The sequence below is a fragment of the Zootoca vivipara genome, chromosome 1 (genome assembly GCF_963506605.1).
Source record: "Zootoca vivipara chromosome 1, rZooViv1.1, whole genome shotgun sequence".
Classification (NCBI taxonomy): Eukaryota; Metazoa; Chordata; class Lepidosauria; order Squamata; family Lacertidae; genus Zootoca; species Zootoca vivipara.
Window position 1 is genome coordinate 23,358,598 of NC_083276.1, and position 20,667 is coordinate 23,379,264.

General features: G+C 43.9%; 1 protein-coding gene across 1 annotated transcript in view; it reads right to left on the reverse strand.

The window, feature by feature from the left end:
• Positions 1–6,100: 6,100 nt before the first annotated feature.
• ZC3H14 (zinc finger CCCH-type containing 14) overlaps positions 6,101–20,667 on the reverse strand; it is a 36,077-nt gene continuing 21,510 nt past the window's right edge. Inside the window, exons 9-17 of the mRNA XM_035107584.2 lie at positions 17,838–17,993; positions 17,042–17,116; positions 15,472–15,631; positions 14,110–14,333; positions 12,866–12,986; positions 10,876–11,012; positions 9,453–9,547; positions 8,159–8,265; positions 6,101–7,902 (exon numbers count right to left, since the gene is read on the reverse strand). Of these exons, the coding sequence (XP_034963475.1) occupies positions 7,896–7,902; positions 8,159–8,265; positions 9,453–9,547; positions 10,876–11,012; positions 12,866–12,986; positions 14,110–14,333; positions 15,472–15,631; positions 17,042–17,116; positions 17,838–17,993 (1,082 nt within the window). The 3' untranslated portion in view covers positions 6,101–7,895. The remainder of the gene's footprint in view (positions 7,903–8,158; positions 8,266–9,452; positions 9,548–10,875; positions 11,013–12,865; positions 12,987–14,109; positions 14,334–15,471; positions 15,632–17,041; positions 17,117–17,837; positions 17,994–20,667) is intronic.

The window sequence follows — 20,667 nt, forward strand, 5'->3', positions numbered from 1 at the left end:
TGGCAGACTAGGGAAACCATACTCCAGGTGCATGGATGACAGCTCCAAACCATTGTCATAAAGATGTTAAATAGTGCAGGAGACAGCATAGACCCTTTCAGCACCCCACAGATTAAAAGCCATGAGGCTGAGAAATAGTCTCTTAATACTACTTTATGATAATGACTCTGCCAATAGGGGTGAAACCACCATAATATGGTGCCTCCAGCTCATGCTTCTGAGGCATTCCAGGAGGACACCATGGTCAATCAAGCAAAATGAACAGGGCCGCAGTCCCTATAGGACAATCAAGACTGTTTCAGTGCAATAACTGGGCCTGAAACAAGACTGAAATGGGCATATATAACCTGCTTCCTCCGGGCATAGCTGCAGCTGGTCAACTACTAACCCCCTCTTCACCTTACCCAGGAAGGAAATGGTTCCATCTTTATTACAGCAGTAAATAAAGGTAAAGGTAAAGGGGCCCCTGACCATCAGGTCCAGTCATGTCCGACTCTGGGGTTGCGGCTCTCATCTCGCTCTATAGGCCGAGGGAGCCAGCGTTTGTCCGCAGACAGCTTCTGGGTCATGTGGCCAGCATGACAAAGCTGCTTCTGGTGAACCAGAGCAGCGCACAGAAACGCCGTTTCCCTTCCCGCCGGAGCGGTCCCTATTTATCTACTTGCACTTTGATGTGCTTTCGAACTGCTAGGTTGGCAGAAGCTGGGACCGAGCAACGGGAGCTCACCCCGTTGCAAGGATTCGAACCGCCGACCTTCTGATCAGCAAGCCCTAGACTGTGGTTTAACTCACAGCGCCACCTGGGTCCCACAGCAGTAAATAGTAATGCTGTGTGCCCCTTACCAGAAGACCGGCTGAAATGGATGTATTCACACAGAGTATGCAATTTATACAGCAGTAAATAGTAATGTATAAATTGCATACCATGTGTGAATACATCCATTTCAGCCGGTCTTCTGGTAAGGGGCACACAGTACAGGCAGTTAGTGACTGTGCCATGTGCCAGCCCTCCTTCAAGGCTGGGAAATTGTGGTTATCCTATCAGCCAGCCTTTGGGTCTGCAGCTGCTATTGTTGAATGCCAAGCCAGCTTTGAATAACACCTCTCTCAACCATGATTTGATTGTGGGTGAGGAGGCTTGTCTGGTCTGTGTTACAGATCTGGATGGGTAAGCAGGATGGGGTTGGTCTACCAGATCCAGGAGCTCTTGGAGGGAACTGATTTTCTAGATCTATTATTTCAATCAGTGTTTAGGCCTGGTTTTGGCACAGAAACTGCTTTGGCCAGCCTGTATGATGGAAGCGAGGAACCACTGTTGGAAGAGAGACAGGGGAAATGTGTCCTTGTCCATTCTCAACCTCTCAGAGGCTTTCGATACAATTGGCCATTATATCCTTCTGGGGCAACTGTCCAAGTTAGGAGTGGGTGGCACTGTTTTGTGGTGGTTCTGGTCCTACTTGGATGGTCGTTTCCAGAGGGTGATGCTTGGGGAGTGCTCATTGGCCCTGTGGAGCCTTCAATGTGTGGTTCCACAATTTTATACCCTATGCTGTTTAACATCTACACGGAACTTTTGAGTGGGGTTATCCAGTGTTTTGCAGTGTTTTTTAGTGCATTATCAGCAATATGCTGATGACACATAGCTCTACCTCTCCACACCTATACATGCAGGTGTGGCAGTGGATGTACTGGACCATTGTTTTGCCTCGGTAATGGACTGGATGAGAACCAGTAAACTGAAGTTCAATCCAGGGAAGACTGAAACACTCTTAGTGGGTGGCTTGCTAAACCAGAAGGCTGTGAGGTTGCTTGCTCTTCATGGGGTTACACGCCCTCTGAAGGAGCAGGTATGTAGCTTGGGGATACTTCTGGATCCTTTGCTGTCACTTGAGGCTAAGGTGGCCTCAGTGGCACAGAATGCCTTTGGCTGGTGGCCTAGCTGCACTCCTGGACAGGGATGGCCTAACCTATGTCATCTATCCTGTGGTAACCTCTAGGTTAGATTACTGCAATGTGTTATGTGTGGGGCTGCCTCTGAAGACAGTTCGGAAACTTCAGCTGGTACAGAATTCAAGGCCAGGTTGCTCATCAGCGAAAGGCGGCTTGAGCTTATTACACCGTTCCTGGCCCAACTGCACTAGCTGCCAATTAGTTTCTGGGCCCATTTCAAAGTGCTGATTTTGACCTATAAAGCCTTAAACAGCTCAGGACCGCTATAGCTTAAGGACCACCTCTCTCCATATGAACATACCCAAGATCCTCATCTGAGACTCTTCATCGTGTGCCTCCTCCTCGAGAGGTCCAGAGGGTGGCAACACGGGAACAGGCCTTTTCTGCAGTGGCTCCCCATTTGTGGAATGCTCTCCCCAGGGAGGCTCACCTGGCACCTGCATTACATTATCTTTAGGCGCCAAGTGAAAATATTTCTCTATAACCAGGCCTTTCACTGATTAACATTCTATGGCCTTTTAAAGGTCTTTGTGGGAGAAGGGGGTTGTTGTTTTGTTTTTATTATGCATTTTGTGTTCTCATTTTGTATTTTTATGTTGTGGTCCATCCTGTGATCGTCGGGGAAAGGGTGGTATGCAAATTTAATAAATAATAATGAAAAATATTGAGTTTAACTAATTTTGAATACCACCCAAATGCTTTTCACAGCATGACCACCTTTGCACATGGTGAAATCTCTGGGCCTCTGGGAAGGAGGGCCCTAATGCCAAATGCAGTTCACAGACAACGCACTTAAAGAGCTCCAAAAATCCAGCCTGTGGAGTGTGTGGGGAGCTTCAGCACCTGTAACTGGCTGCTACTCCTTTATACAAAATAGGCAGAAGTTGTCCTTGGACTATATTCCCCACCACCACCACCACACACAAGCAATTTCTATCTATTATGGTTGCAAAATGAGAGAGAAATTCTAGCATAGTACCAAACCCAGAAGCCCATAATGACTTGTTCTTGCATAGGTATGCAACTCATAACAAAATTGGCAGTAGAAAAACCATAGATGAATGGGAGTGAGTAGGGAGCTGCAGCACAATTTAAGGGGCTCCAGGAGTGAAAGAAAAACTTATGAGAAAGACATTGGTAATCTTTTGTAATACGGTGAGGCCTGTGCAAGGCCAACATTTGGTGCCTCCAAATGGATCTTCTCAATTATGGATCTTCTTAGATTTATGCCCTCTTGGCTTGGCACTCTGTGCGGGGGAACCATCCGCACCGCCTTAAAGCTGGCGCAGCTCCAGCCCTGCAAAGTCTACAGGCTGTGGCACACAACAGCTTTCTGTACTGCAGATTCCTAGCCTGTTCCTCCTCAGGTTCCTCCTATCCAGCACTTGGAAACTCTCTGGCTAATGTTTTTGCCCCCTAGAGGCACAAACCTCAAACATGCAAGAACCATGAGATTTGGATAACCAACGGATTCAAACTACAAGAAAGAAAATTCCACCTAAACATTAGGTAGAACTTCCTGACAGTAAGAGCTGTTCGGCAGTGGAATTTGCTGCCAAGGAGTGTGGGGGAGTCTCCTTCTTTGGAGGTCTTTAAGCAGAGGCTTGACAGCCATCTGTCAGGAATGCTTTGATGGTGTTTCCTGCTTGGCAGGGGGTTGGACTGGATGGCCCTTGTGGTCTCTTCCAACTCTATGATTCTATGATTTAGTTTGAGAGGACATTGATTTCATTCAATTGCAAGATATGGGCCCCTAACTAAGACTGTATTTTGCTTCGCATCTAGTGAAAAGTAGCCATTTTATAAATTCAATTTTCATGGATTCTCCTAAATAGGAATTACCACAGACCATCCTTTAATAACTCCCTGCCCCTTGAAGAAAATATAATTTAGAATAAGAAAACACAATTCCATAAGATTTCTCAAGAGTCTGATGTAGAACACTATTTTTTTAAGCAAAATGTGTTGAGTGTAGAATTCATATTTCAGGTGCATGAATGTTAGTTTCTAAACTCCAGACTGACTCCTGCTATGGCCATGAAGGCTGGTGAATATTTTGAGAATTCTGTAAATTATTATTTTAACCCCAAACCCAAATGCATGAAATCTTGCACAAAACTACATGACTTTGTGGTTCATCTTTATTGAAAAATCTTGGTGCTTTCAATGCTTTTCCATAGTGCTAAAGCCTGTTTTGTTTTTGTTTTTTATCATTTTATTGCAAATATTTAATGATGATTGTGCTTTGGAGCCTTGGGGCATCTAAAGTAATTTAAAAGAACAATTGTGTGGCTAAATGTAAACCTTCACCTTGGTGCTGAGTTCTTGAATACAGAACCTTGGCTTAGAAAACATTGATTTGCAAACAATGTAACATTTTAGTTGCTTTTTCTGATAAGTGTGACTCAAGATAATAAGGGCAAAACTATAGATGCTTACTGGAAATTTATAATTGTAGGACTGAACAGACATATTTTTGAACTCATCCAGTGTCTCTCTCTGTCTGTCTCTGTGTGTTTGAAATTAATAGGGAATACAGTTTTAACAGCTGTCACCCGGTGAAGTGACCTGTGATCTTAAACCACTTGATAGCACTCAATAAGTTGGTCCAAAATCATAGGCTGTACAAAGGAAGGCAAATTATATATTTAAATGGACCTATACAGTACTCTGTATTTAGAGAACAGCTCTGTGCCACATCTGACCCCCAACAAATCGAGTCCACCAGCTATGTTTGGCAACCCACAACAGATTTGATATACTGAGTTTTCTGCTTGCACAGGAAGACAAAGAACCAGGCAAAGTAGGGGAAAGTTGTCAAACACCTAGCACATAGGTGCTGGGTTGGATTTGACCATCCATACAGGACTGATACAAGACATGCAAAGTTTGGAAAACTTTGGCATTACAACAAACAAAACATCTCCAGGGTGCGTTGCAAGTGGCTAACCTAGGTAACAGAGGATGCATTATCTGACCCACTATGCTGGTGAAACCTACTTACCCAATGTGTGCCCACTTACTTGGTGTCCCTTGTACTACTTATTTTGAATTGTTGCCCTGAAATCAACAGGACTTGCTTCCAAATACAGTGGTACCTCTACTTACGAATTTAATGCGTTCCAAGCGCACATTTGCAAGTCGAAAAAAATTGTAAGTCGAATCCCATAGGAATGCATTGGGAGAAAAAAATCGTAAGTAGAAGCAACCCTATCTAAAAATTCGTAAGTAGAAAAAATCCTATCTAAACCGCATCCAAGATGGCGGACAGAGCTCCATTCGTAAGTAGAAACATTCGTAAGTAGAGGTACAACTGTAAATGTTTTGGATCTGAGGCTGAAAGGCACCGGGAAGTGTATTTAGATGGATTTCTTGATGCTTGGTTTGTCTGAAGCCAGATTGGAGAAGATGTGGGTGGGAATTGGGTCAACAGAACCATGTTTTCAATTTTGCCAATGATCTGACAACTGCAGGTTAAGCTGCACAGTATTAAAGGTCAGCTTCTGCCACAAAGGGCTTAATATCGCCAGGCTGCTTCCAGCCGTTTTAGGCCACAGCCAAACAGGGCCGGCCCAAGACATTTTGGCACCTGAGGCAGACCACAAAACGGCACCTCCTTCCCTACCAAGGGAAAAGGGGCGAGAGAAGATCTCTATCAGAAACAAGGGGGAAATAAACATATACAATGGGATGGGCTGCCTGTGTGTTTCTGCTGCTTGAAGTGGTCGCCTCTCCTTTTCTCATGTGAGGGCAGCTCCTGGCTAGTTTTGTCCTCAGTGAAACAGGAATTGTTTTGCAATTCTGCAAATTGAGAGTTTTGCAATCCTGCAAATTGAAAGTATTTCCATAAACAAGGTTACAAATAAGTATTTGAATAGGCTATTTCCAAAAGCCCTGAAGTATTCATCACTATGAATTGAAAGCAGAAGCTTTCATTAACTCGAAATGCCATGCTTTGTCACTGTTCCTGTTTTTTTTAACACACACACTTTTATGCCTTTCACTGTCTGTTTTACCACATTTCACTGAATTTCCTGGAACGATTTATTTTCTAGGTCCACAACATCTCGCTCTAATGTGTTTGTCAGATGATCCATTTTGCTTTAACAACAGCCAACAAAATGTTACATCAAACTATAACCCAAAGGTGTATCTTAACTGTGACCTTTATTACAGTAGCAAATTGTGTTCTCTTTTGGGTTTTCATCATAAAGAGCTAATCCCTGTGATCAAATAATCTTAGAATTTGTTATTTAAAAAGTGTATCAGTTAAGCCTTTTTTTTTGCATAAATCAAGTTTTTTATTTAAAAAAATCTGAAAAGAAAGATTTTGAAATAATTTCCTCGGTTGTTAAATTTCAGAATTCAAGAATATATTGGTCAAACTTGAGTTTAAAATGTGGAGTTAACTTTTGTTTTCCGATATCTAATGTAAATATTTGTACAGAATATTATCTTTTGTATATTTTTGTGAAAATGTGTTCCCCAAAAGATACAAAAGATTTAATAAAAAATACATTTATGTTACTGCTTAATCTTTTATATTACACCCTAAGAAGCCCAGAAGAACACCCATTTCTGCCTTTTAGATTTCAGGATATACCTATGTATAATTATAGCAGAGTACTGTTTCAAGGAAAACCAATACTTCAATACAACTTATTAGCAGGCCTGTCCATATTCCTTCGCTCCTGAGACTAGCCATCCAGACTAACTGCAATGAAGGAAACAGATACAATTTAGGCCTTTCCCTAAACAGCAGTTAAAAGACAGAATGCTCTTTCCCCCATACAAACTACCTTCCAGGAGTGAATTCTAAAGCAAAGCTGAAGGATACGTCAATAACTTAACAGCTAGCCAGACTCTACCTTAACCAGGTTTACAGCCAAACTTTAAAATCTGGTTTCAAATGCTAGTTGTAGCAAGCTTTGACACAAGTACTAACTGCCTGACCCCTTCATGTAGCTGCCTGACCCCTTCATAAACTGGGAGGGGGAAATTCAGTCTGTTGGCATGGGGTGCTGACGGCTGACCTGCTTTTATATCTCTCCAACAGCCGGATTTCCATTCAAAATAGTTATATTTAATTTATTCCATTTATATCTTGCCTTTCTTCCCCGCTGTTCTCTCATTCAGGCACTGACCAGACCCAGACCTATCACAATCCACATACAGTGGTACCTCGCAAGACGAATGCCCTGCAAGACGAATGCGTCTTGCGAATCGCGGTTTCCCATAGGAATGCATTGAAATTTAATTAATGCGTTCCTATGCGCAAAAAAGAAATTTCAATGCATTCCTATGGGAAACCGCGATTTGCAAGACGAATTTTTCGCAAAACGAATTGACTCACGGAACGAATTAAATTTGTCTTGCGGGGCACCACTGTACTTTAGATGTCATTAAATTGGTAACATTTTCCTACTTTTAAGAGCTTGCTTACTGTTTCCTAGAAAATGAATTTAAATGGCAAAAAAGAAAAATCTAGAAGGTGAGGTAATCTATACTGAAGATGATGGTTTCTTTAAAGCACATATGGGTTATATTACTTTAACAACGATTTCCCAAAACAAACCATTTCTTTGTAATGCAGTAATTTTTTCCAGTCTTGGAATGGATGGTCCAAAGGAGATTTGTAAAATTGTGAGCAAAAGGAGAAACTTATTGGCCCAACATAAGTATAATAATAACCATGCCTTGACATTTTTATTAATGTTAAAGCAAAATCCTCTTCCCTACTGACATTTTTTACAGTAAAAATATGTAAAACCAGTTATTAAATATACAAGCTTTGAAAATTTCACATTTCAAGTAGGCAATCAACTTCATTTTATGAAACAATATAGATTCAAGGCCTGGCATATGAAATAGCTTTTACAGCATCTTGTTCCATCAGTGAGTATCTGCTCATCATTGTACAATGGTGAATTATGGGGTTGTGCAAATTATTCACTGAAAAAAAATAAATACAGAAAATTAGAAAATGTGTCATGATAATTATCGTTCTGCCCTAAAAATCACCAATCCCCATATATTTCAAAATTAGGAAGAGCAAAACGTTGAAAAATGAGTTCTCAACATATAATGAAGAACTGCTCTTACTCAAGTTTCTTGCAGTTTTTGCCTAACAGCTTGTTAAGCAAAATGATTGTGCATTTTCATGTTTGATTAGCATGTGCAATTTAACAGAGTAAGAGAAATACATTACCTAGTTTGGGTTCGGGTCCATTTTAAGGCATGACGTGGTGGTACAGAAACAGAAGGATGGTAAAACGTACAGTCAACTCTGGTACACTGAGTGTTAAACCTGCAATGCTAAGAAAATAACGGGACTGAGAAAAGGCAATGGCAAGGGAGTACAGTTTTGCCTGTTTAGTCGAATTCATAGAGTGTACACTACTTGCACATTTCTATTTGAAGTACAGCATACCTTTAATAGGTAAAGGTAAAGGGACTCCGACCACCAGTCATGACCGACTCTGGGGTTGCAGCGCTCATCTCGCATTATTGGCCGAGGGAGCCGGCGTACAGCTTCCAGGTCATGTGGCCAGCATGACAAAACCACTTCTGGCGAACCAGAGCAGCGCACGGAAACACCATTTACCTTCCCGCTTGGAGCGGTACCTATTTATCTACTTGCACTTTGACATGCTTTCAAACTGCTAGGTGGGCAGGAGCTGGGACCAAGCAACGGGAGCTCACCCTGTTGCGGGGATTTGAACTGCCAACCTTCTGATCGGCAAGCCCTAGGCTCAGTGGTTTAACCCACAGTGCCACCCGCGTCCTTTAATACAACCTTTCAAATATATGACTTGGGTTATCTTAACATAGGGTGGAAGATTTCTGCAGTCGATTGACTACTACAAATCCTAGGAACAGTTGAGTAAAATTCACTTGATGAATAGCATCTGATGAGTCAATGTAAAAACACTGTATTTATAAGGTGATATGAAATTCCCATCTGGATTGTTATTGACGGTTCATTCTCAGATGCATATCACCACTTGAAGCTGCATACATCAAGGAATGAATATGCAAACGGCAACCAAATCCTACAATGGAAGGGGAAGTCCATTTTCACTTATTTCCCCCTTTCCTCTGGTGTCCCCTACCACTGTCCCTCAAATCTGCTCCAGAGGGTTGGGGGGTCCTTTGGAACAGCGAGGGACGAAGTGTGGAACAGGAGAAGGGGGAAACAATTGGATTTGCCAATAGTTAAAATCTAAAATAAGGTGCGTATAAATTGCAAACTAAGGACTACTTCTTGAGTATAACAAGACCATAGGCCTGTGCTTAGCCCTCCTTCCAGGTTGATGCACACAGATGTTTTCAAGTGCAGCATAAGGTACTCTGAAGGCTGGAAATATTATTAGTGATTATTTATTGGGGCTGGGCTAATATTTCATATTTCATATTCCCTGTGAGCAGAATGAGTTCCACTTAAAGCTTCAGCCCAACTTTTTGAAACTCCCCTGCAGATGAAATGAAAATATGGTACTTACTTTGGGATGGTAGAAAGGGCATTCCATTTTCTTACAAGCAGGGAAGAATCGACAGAGTTGGCTGTTAGAAGATGTTGGCGGTGCTGGAGGTGGAGCTGCAAAACCCATTAATGGAAGAGGGAAGTGACTGATACCAGACACAACAGCGAATGGTTTCATGTGCATTGACAACATTCAAAAAGACTGCAATTTCAATTCCTAAAGTTCAACTGCAGGAAATTGTTTCTGGAGGCAAGTGAGACAACCACCTTGCTGCACTAAGATGGTCTGGATCTGGTCAGTGTCTGGGGTGGGAGACTGTAGGATCCATTTGCTGCAAATCCCTTAAGATTATGACAGACCAGATATAAATGTAATGGATAAATAAGCAGTTCAAAACCAAATTCAGGTTGCTTCAGAAAGACGCAACATTAACGAAAACACATAACCATTTCTCCACCTGTGTTCAAAACACAGCTTTCTGTATAATTTCATGGTCTGTGAAAAGGGAAAATACAGCTGAAATCATGTTGCACCACAAAGTTGTTTCCAAGCTGAAAAGCGGGGGGGGGGGGGGGGAGGGAAGGAAATACAGAGAGACTGGGAGTCTTGGGTCCTCAAAGGAGGACAAGGAAATGGCTAGCCATAACATTTGCTGGAGGCAGCAGCAATGAGCTAGGCAAAGAAGGGGGGTGCCTTCCCATCACCCCACAAGCTGCTGCCGGTCCTTGTGGGAGAGGGCTGAGTTCAGAGACCTGGGCCTGCCTCCTCTTATGTTAAAAAGACAACTTCGTGATGTCTTTTTAATTATCATTCAGCAACCTGCACTGCTACAACCAAAACATTGTGAAACATGCATACCGCAGACTGCAATGGTCATGACTACCAACGGCTGCAACATGATTCTATCTTATACATTCATCATTGTTTGCAACGCACTAGTTGGCAGAGCTGTTGGCCTGGTATATTTTGTTTTATGCTTTTTTTTGGCAGTGGTGGTAGGGGGAAGGCAGAGCTGTCGAAGAGCACTGCGAACTTTTTAGGTTGTGGTTTGGCACAGCGGATTTGCTGCTGGACTTTTCTTTTGTCATTAGAAAATGACAAGTTTGGTGTGCCGCTGTGCCGCTTTGTTGCATTTTTCAACAATTGTTTTAGCCATCCAGAAGTGACAGTGTGTGTGTGTGTGTGTGTGTGTGTGTGTGCAGGTCAGAATCAACAACCGCCCCAATTGATAAGAGAGGCAGGAGGAACCCAAGAAGAGCCCTGCTCCACCAATCAAAGGTCCATCCAGTTCAGTATCTTGTTTCCCAACTTGGCCAATCGGATGCCTCTGGGAAACCCACAAGCAGCCTGCCTTTGGTTTCGCTAGATCAGATTCTTCTGTCACCAGCACATTCTTCCCAGCAAGCCCACATCCAAACCTGGAATAGCAACGAATCTTTACCTGGTTTAGGAGGCGGCAGTGGGGTCCGTCGGCTGGCATGAGTGTAGGGGCAATCTGGCTTGGTGCACTTAGCATCGTATTTACAATTCGGATGGATGAACAAGCATTTGTCAGCAAATTTGCAGTTGGGAAAGACTCTGGAATGTGAAAGGGAAAGCTGCTGGGTAAACTTGTTAGAATGCACTCACTTTCAAAATAACACCTGTGTTTACACCTCAGTCCTCATCCCTGGCATCAAATACAGTTTTACTTAAATCAAGACATTGGTGCTCTTGGGCTAGAATTCTAAAGGAAAACCTCAATTCTGATTTTTTGAAAAAAACCCTCTGGCTTCAAGTGCTTTCCATGTTCACATAATAAACAGGCAGAAATTTGCAAGCCAATTCTAGAGAGTTCAAAGCAACAAAAAAAGTTACACGTGTGCCAAAATCAAGGTCTGCCAAATTTCCAATGAAATCCCCAAACTCCAAAATGGGCTCCCAAAATGGCTCCCAATGATGTCAGTGGACATACTCAATGCTGAACTGAAGGGGGGGGACACGACAGGTTAGTTGTCAGACCTCTAGAGAACTGATCTGATGTTTGTGGATTAAGAACTGGACTGGTGGGGAAAAGGGCATCTTGTCACTGCCACACCATCCTGAACACTCAGCCCTCTGCAGTGACCCTCATTTCATTCTATGTTTTGTGGATTTTTTTAGATTACAGGTGAATTAAATGGTATGAGAAAGAGCTAAAGAACTGAATAGTGTTGACATAAAACTGCTAGAGAGCTGCAGCACAATATATGAAGTAGCAATGCCTTCTGAAACACTCAGCTTTTCAGCTCTTCCCCCAAACCTTGCTGTACTATATAAACCTCACAGTCCTATAGTATTAATTGTATTCCCTCTTTTCTTAATGATTTGCCTTTATCACAATTAAATATATACTTCTATAGTATATATGGATAGAAAGCCAATGACAACTGTAAGGGGACTATCAGAGGGACGGAGAAAAGGGTAACAGGAGTCCAATAAATGTGCTTGCTAGATAGAAAGAAAGCCAATGACAACTGTAAATCAGATCCAGTGATGACCTTCCTCTGAATGCCCATTGTGAAGGGAGAGATCTCTCTTCTCCCCCAAATTCTCCCTGCCCTGCAGAGGAAGTGAGGAAGAGATTCTTAAATGTCAAGAGTCTGGCATAGCTCTGTGCTCATTCCCTTGGCTAGCAAAATTAGAATAAATTATTCAAGCTAGTGAACATGCTCTATTTGCATAATGTCCATAGGCCACGGAAAACTTTTTTTTGGTGTGCAATTTGATGGCCCTAGTTTGAGGACTGGGAACCTGTGTCCCTCTGGATGTTGTTAGTCTGTGTCTACCATCACCCCTGACCAGTGGCCATACTGCCTTGAGCCGTAGGGTCCCTCAACTTTAGCCTCGGTGGGGTACAACCTGACTATGCTACACCTGTTTGGCTACACCTGTTCTACTGTGGTGATGCAAGAAGCCAACTCCACAGCTGTTAGGAAGCAAAGCTGGAGACCCATGAGCAGACCCACCTCCCTTCTCTCTCAGAAGCTTTTGTGCAGTGGCCTGCTCAATCAGACCCCATCTAGTCTAGCATCCAAGTTACTACTGTGGTCAGCCAATGGCTTTTACGAAGCACACAAGCCTTGCAGAAAGGCAATTGCCCTTCCAATATAATCCCTCTACCTGGTCTTCAGAAACGAACCGCCCTGACCCTGGAACTTCGAATAGGCATTATGACGAATAACCAGTGGCAGAGCTCTCCTCCTCCTTGCCTCTGTCCAATCCCCTTTTGCCCTTTAAGCTAGTGGCCATTGCCATAACCCGTGGCAAGGAAATTTTGTTCCAGTGCAGTGAAGGCTTTTGCTCAGGACTCTAATACAGAGGAGAGGACAGAGGGAGAAGCTAATTTTTGTGAATGCTGTGCCTGAAGACCAGGAGGGCCAACTGCCTCAAGAAGCATTTGTACCACTAACTTGCACGGCAATGTGGGGTGATGGAAGGCACATTCATCTCCATTTTTGCAGGCGGGCCAATACTTGCAGCGCTCGGGTACTTTTTCCGCTTTGTGCAGGGCACCAACATCCTCCATCTCCACTGCAGAGAGAAAGCAAAGAGGCTCCAGTTGATCTCAAGTGGTTTGGCTGTTCAAATTTAAGACCGTTTCCATCACAGGGATTATTTACCCACATCAAAACCATGCAAAGTTGAGACTCAAATGTGTCAAAATGTGATGGGCTGTGCTATTTACAGTGGTACCCCGGGTTAAGAACTTAATTCGTTCCAGAGGTCCGTTCTTAACCTGAAACTGTTCTTAACCTGAGGTACCACTTTAGCTAATGGGGCTTCCCGCTGCTGCCATGCCGCCACAGTGTGATTTCTGTTCTCATCCTGAGGCAAAGTTCTTAACCTGAGGTACTATTTCTGGGTTAGCAGTCTATAACCTGAAGCATCTGTAACCTGAGGTACCACTGTATTTAAAATATTCCTGCCCCACCTAGGCCTTCAAGTCAAGAGAAGAAAAATAAACAGAATATTTGTTTAAAATAAAAAAAAACAATCATTATAAGGCAGCAGCGATTGAAAAATACAATACACAACCAGCTGCGGTTACACATGTGACATGGGGAAATTGCTCCTGGCCCATGATTTCATCTCTGGGACAGAAGCGTTTCCGTCCTAGGCAACTGTATAGCCTGTGGCTCCTGGCCCAAACAGTAGAGATGATCATAACTGGCCACCCCCTAGGACTTAGATTCTACTGTTTGCTGCTTCAGTCCCAGATGATCTTTCAATAAATCAGGAAAGCAGGGTTGGCAAAAGGGGTGACCCCTTCAGATGTTGTTGTGTTCCAACTGTCATAAGCCTCATCAGGTGCGTGGCCAATGGCCAGGGATGATGTGAGTTGTAATCTGGCAATATCTGCAGGACCGCAACTCCTCAACCACTGCCTTAAATGTTATGCATCCAACCAGGGGCTGTGCTGTTTGCTAATTATGCTTAGTCAACGTTGAGGGTGGGGATCAAAGCTGTGTTCTTCCCAATGTTGAGAGGTTTGTTAGAAAAGAAACCTGCCCTGGGAACTCAGCCTGCAGTTCAGTCACTGCATTCCTTCCTGCCTTGTGCTCAGCTTGAGTTGCCCAAAGAAAAGCAATGCAAATAAAGAAGCTTTGCAACGAAGCTAACAAAAGATGCTGATCCACTGGGGATGGACTGTTACCATCGGTGCTCTCCAGCTGTCTGGATATAATGTGCATCTGTTGCGCACGAAGGCTTCTTAATCCCTTGTTGGCTGTTGCTTTGGGGGCAACTGGCCTTACTCCTTCCATGAGACTCATTTCCTCCTCCTCTTGATCAGACAAGTATCCTGGTGGGCTGGGGACTCCGTCCAAGGTGACTATGAACTTGGGACTAGCAGGCTTCTCTGGCTGCACAAGCTGCTCCCTGAGATGAGAGAGGGGAACCCAGAAGGAATGTCAAAGCTACTGAAACAGAGAGCAGACTAAATGTGTGACAATACAACACATTCACACCCAATTCATGACAATCTGTTACAAGTTTTCTGTTGACAAAAGACTGAACTTTGTTTTGTTTTTTAAGATACGTTCTTATTTCTAAACCACTTTCCTTAAACTTCTGATAACTGAGATATGCTTTCTTTCTAAGCTAAAATAGAAAAGATGCCCCGCTCTCAGTTTGTGTAAGGAGAGAACGTAAGATTCCTGATGGATCAGACTAGAGACCTCTCTAGCTGAGCATTGTCTTTCTCAGTGGCCATCCAGATGCTTTTGGGAGGTCTGTAAGCAGGATATGAGACCCGAAGGATTTCCTGTCCCCAGAGGCGACTGATTGGCTGAGTCTGTACGAGTCACTGCTCTTCCAATCAGAAGGCCCATCCAGAACTGTGACTCATGCAGGGACACAGTAAGTAGGCTTCTTGCTACCACAAGGCAGGGTGATGGGGACCCGTTTAAGATGGTTTTAAGAATTAGACAAGTTTGTGAAAAATTAAGATTGTCAGTGGCTACTGGTCACAATAGCTGTATTTATGATCAGAGAGAGCATGCCTCTGGACACCAGTTTCTGAGGAACAACAAGCGGGAGAGGACTATTTTCCTATTATCTGATTGCAAATAATAATAATAATAATAATAATAATAATTTATTTATTTATTTATACCCCACCCATCTGGCACAATCACCTGCCCCCAGCTGCTTTTGTAGGTGGGTCCTTTGGGCTCATTCAATCAACTGATTTATTGCAATGTGCTAGCAGTTTGTGAATTACTAGACTAAAGTAGCTCTGTCATTTAATGAGCCATTTGAAGGCAGGTAAAAAAAAAGCCAGGGAGAGGAACTAGGGCAATTCACCATTGCTGTCTTTTTTAAGAAAAGGAGTAAAAAACATTTTCAAAGCTAAGAGACCTGATTCACACAACCCCTTTGATGTTTCCCTATGATATGATGTGACTGAGCACCAAAACACACCACTCGTGTAATCAGGTATGCCAGTTGTTGCAACTAGGTAAGTAAGCTTGAGCTTCTTAGGCCTTTTACTGAATTTTTAAGGAACAACTTTTACCTTGTCTGTATGAGCCGTCCTGAGAGTGCCTGTAAGGCCTCCGTGGCCCTCTTACCCACTTCTAGATTCTGGGGCACCATTATCTCCTCGGACAGCTTGGGCTTCTTCAAGATAAACGATCTGGTGTCCGTGTGGACCATCGATTCCAAGTCATAGTAATCTAAGCCAGATAAAATGGCAGAAGTGTTCGAATCAGGCTGTTGTAACCCAAGCACGGGGACAAGTGTGAAGCTCTTTAATGAAGATAAGCAAAGTCGCGCAGCCTGCCCAGTTGAGCATTAAACTAGCATATTTCCCCCTGCAGCAGAAACAGAACTGTACAGGCAACCCCTCACTTGTGTGCGACCACATATACACACGGCACCAGGAAATCAATCAATCAATCAATTCTAACCTGAAAGTCCTTGTGGCTCGCAAGGAGACCCTCCCAGAGCCCGAAGAGAATGCTAGTGAGCTAAAAGTCCAGAAAAAAAGACTCCCAAGGGCCCCAAATGGCACACAGGAGCTCTCACTGCTGCCACACTACCCTGCTCAACAGCTGTTAGGTGGGAAGCTGCATTTACTGGAGTGGGCTCCCGACTAACGCACATTTCACTTATGGGGGGGTTCAGAATGTAACCTCAGAGTAAGTGGGGAGTTGCCTGTGCAAGCAGCCACTGTGGTCAAGATGGCACTGCACTAGATAGGCTGCTAATTCAGTTCATATGCTCTCGTTACTCCTGGCCCAGCGGTCCTTTAATGGATACAAGAGTGGCCACAAGAAACCACGCTTGCAACCGCTGCAGCGCACAGTGTTAAACGTGGCACAGAGTGATCCATAGGCATAGTCCTATCCCTGCTGCTAGCTCTGCGCCAGGAGAAGCAACTAATATTGGATGATTATTGAGCAAGAGTGGCATTGGTGGGGAAAGAGAGAGCAAGCAAAATAAGGGAGCACAGGGTGGATGGCCAACCTGCACAGGCCATTGCATGACTGCATTAAAAGCATCTCTTAAGTACATGGGATGTTGTGTGGAAAGCTATCTAAGATTCATTGCTTGAACAAAGGTGGCTATTACAGTGCAGTCAGAACGAATGCCTTTGACGTGACCCACCAGGAATTTCCCCCTGTGCAAGTCTCCCTGAAATAAATGGTGCCAGCCCAATAATCCATCTGCTTGATTCTATTTATTTAAACGGGACTTTCCTCGGAGAATCTCCCAAGGCAAATAGAATGAACGGATCTGTGCTTCAGACCACTCAGTCAAATGAAAGCCTTCAAAAGTACTCCACAGTTTGCTACAATCTGAAATAAAAGTAATTTAAGCTTCTTCCTTCAACACAAAATTAATGCATCAACGTCGGACATAGTAACACAAAGTCCACACAGGATTGGCTTTGACAGCAGGTGACAAAATAAGTACCTTCCCATTAGCAAAACACTGAAGGGACTTAAGTTTTTTCAAATAAGATTTGGACTTGTAACACAATAAAAGTTAAATGGCACTGTTTTAAACCTAATTTTTTTGGCAGCTAGTGGACTTGGGAAGCCTGCTTTCTTTCTCTTTTTCATTAAACAACCACACCTAACCTTGTGCCTTTTGTAATGCTTCTCCAATGGCTGGTTCGATCTGGAGACGGGAAAAGAGCTGCCTTTGCTGGGTTCCTAAAATAAATGTGGAATGAAAAAGTATTTTACTGCCTGTGCAACTCAAATTAAGGGACAGCTGTGCAGTCACTTCCTAAAACTCTATTCTTAACAAGTGTTCTCCCACCCTTCGCAAGGCACGGGATTCTCTTATAATCAGCTTCCACTTATTCTAGTCATCTGCACAATGTTAGGAGATTTCTGCCTCCTCCTCTATGGACCTTTTTGAGAATTACTTTACTGTTGGATTCGACCTAGAGAGACTGGAAGTGGACTTTGGGCTTCCGCACTGCCTCCCTGCTCTGTAGCTGGTTTTATCTCATAGAGTCAACATTACCTTGGATGCCTTTAAAAGGGAATTAGGCAAATTTAAGGTGGATAGATAGGTCCACCTTTGGGCTAATTGGATGGCTACCCCATAATGACTAATTGGAACATCTCTGTTTAGAGGCAATGAATGCCACTGAATTCCAGTTGCCAGATTGGTGTGAAAAGAGACTTTATGCCCTGCTGGTGAGCTTCACAGAAGCAGTCCAATAACAGAAAAGGTCTTTCTCTATCTCTCCCCCCCCCCCAATTATAGTGAGGAAATGAAAGAGGAACACACAATAATCTGAGGCTTATTGGGTTGAGATTTCTGTTCAACAGAATTACATGTGCCTGCAGCATAACACACGTTTTTGGGCTGGAGAACAGAATTAACCTATCCTTGAGAACAGAGCACTTTATTCACCATCACCTGGAAGTCTCCCTAATGCTTGTTCCTTTGGCTCCTCTTCCTGTATCTGGGAGTTCCCTCTGGATGGCCGGCTCTGGCCATGCATCACTTCCAGAAAGGTTTCTTCTTGAGATGTCCGGGTTCTGGGAGCCACAGGAACTGTCTGCTTTGCTGGCACTTTCCACAATTAAAAAAGAAAAAAACCATCAAAGGCTGATATGCAAAGAACAAGTGATTCATTATCACAAAAGTTAATTGCATTCTCTAAAAATCCAGATAAATAGGCCAAAAGAAGCAGTCATTTCTAACGTCATAAAAGTTAGGCTTTTAGATGGATTTCTGGCACGAAATTAACTCAAGACATTAATTAATAAGCTACCTTTTTATCGCTCCACGAAACTTCTGCTTTTGTCTTTTACACCATGTATACTTCTGCTTTCACTTGAATGTGTTGGTTTGGAGAACATTTGTCTCAGTCAAAAGTTAGCTGACACACTGGCTAGACAGTCAGCAGAGAAAGGATAAGCTGTCCGGTTGCACTGATGCTTCCATCTGGCTGCTAATACAGTATCATTATCTAGGGGGCAAGAACATTTGCCAGCACTTCTCAGAGTCCTTTCTTACTTGAGGGGGAGCCACTGAAGGCCCTTCCTGCCAATGCCAGAAGATTAGAGTGGGCTTTAGATTCTCAGCAAGGCTACAATGCTAGAACATTAATGTGTGGTTTCAATGCTCCATTTCATGGGTTGTCTTTACTATTGCAATGTAGTCCTTAAAGCTGCAAGCAATCTTGAAAACCTTCTGCTAGGAGAGATGGAATGGAAATCCCATCAAGGAAATATAGAAATATTTCAAAGACTTAAGGACCGATCTGCACATCGAGCTTAAAGTATTTTATACCCGCTTAACCATCATGGTTTCCCACAAAGAATCCTGCTAAATGTACTGAAAATTCTGTGTTGGGTACTTCTAGTTCCCTCATAGCACTACGGATCCCAGCTTTAGCCTGCAATCCGCACTTCCCTGGGAATAAGCTTCAATAAATGTGCACATAGACATGTATGGGATGGCATTGCTAGTCCAGGGCATAGATAGAGCATAAGAGAGACTGTGGGAGCTTTTCCGTAACAAGTGGGGCTTCTGTTCACTTGCAACACCATTTGGTGCCAGCTCTGCAGCAAACATCTCACTTGTGATCTTGCAATGAAAACTCATCTGTGGGGCTGGTGTTTGCACCGTCAAACCAAAAACCATTTCCAGAGGGGCAGCCATGTTAAGTTTACTGCAGCTAAAACAACAAACAGTGGCACCTTAACATGGATGATGGCAGGATCTTTCAGAGACTAAAGTCCACCTCATCAGATGCTTGGTGCGCTGCCTGATGTTAAAACTTAAACATACGCAAAATAAGCACGGTGAGCATTCACAGCAGATCTTAAGTTCAATCTCTTGTGTCTCGCGCCACTGGAGAGTCGCTGCAAATCAGGTTTGACAATACTGAACTAAATGGACCAATAGCCTGACACGGTAGAAGGGAGCTTCCTTGTGGGGATCATGGGAATTATGATGAGGAATTATGGACATGGAGCAGGTCATGTGTCTCTGGTGCAAACATCGGATTGACTGGCCCTGAATTCATGAGACATTGTGTGAGGGACAGGGGATATCGCGAAGTCCCTCCCCTCCTGAGTTCAAGCCCGTCCCCGAGCAAAGGGGAAAGCAGGGAGAGTTCCGATTCCAGTGGGGAAGCAGGAAGTCGTGTCCGAGGCTCAGGCAAGGTAGAGGAGCCAGGGTCCCAGGTGGGACAGGAAGGGGCAAGCAAGGGGGGAAGACCCATCCCTCCAACTCCAGAATTACGCAGGAAGAGGAGGGGCAAGAGGATGGGTCTGCCAAAGCTTTTGTGTTGGAGAAAGACGCGCCAAAAGCCATTAGGAGGTTCTGAAACCGACTGACAACATCGCTCCGTGTAAATAGCAATGACTTGAGCACTGTAAATACGCAGCACCAATAAAAGAATAAAATGCAGAGCTGCGTAGCGTCGTTACTCTGAAGTAGTCCACTCCGGCCACTGTGACAGCAACCTCCTAATCATTTTTGGGCTACTTCGGAGTTGCCGGGATGAGCGTGTCCGAGGCGGAGAAGTGGCGGCAGATCGCTGAGCAAGCCCAGCTAGAACTGCAACAGCTGTCGCTGCAGGCGCAGGGAGAATTGAAGGCAGCTAAAGAGGAGACTAAGAAGGTCCAGGACGACCGGCTACAACTTGCGGAACAGGTGAGAGAGCTCCAGGAAAAAGAGCAGCATTTAAGGGCGGTGGCGGTAGACCTCCAAAACAAGCTGGATGCAGAGAAAAACAAGGCGGGAGGGGCTCCCCAAGTCCAAGTGCTGCCAGGAAGGAGAGCAGGGACCCTTGTAAGCAAGTTCAATGGAGACCCGAAGGAGTTTCAGGGCTTTGAGACTGAGATCGTGTATGCTCTTGAGCTGCACCAGAATGAGTTCCCCGATGATGAGCACAGAGTAGCGTTTATTGTGGAACATCTCACCGGAGCAGCCAGGGAGTGGCTAAGACCATTAATCGCAACCAAGAATCCTTGCATGAAAAATGTCCAACAATTTCTAGAAGGTTTGAGGACGATGTATTCGTCCGATAGTCATTTGGACCAGACTAAGGAGGAACTGCATAATTTACGCCAAGGAAATATGACAGTTCGCGCATATTGGGCGAAATTCACCATGCTGGTGCACAGACTGGGGTGGGTTTTGGATTCGCCTCCCATGCAAGCTGCGTTTTACTTGGGTTTGAGCGAGGAGGTGAAGGATGAACTCTCGAGAGGTCCAAAGCCCAGTACTATGG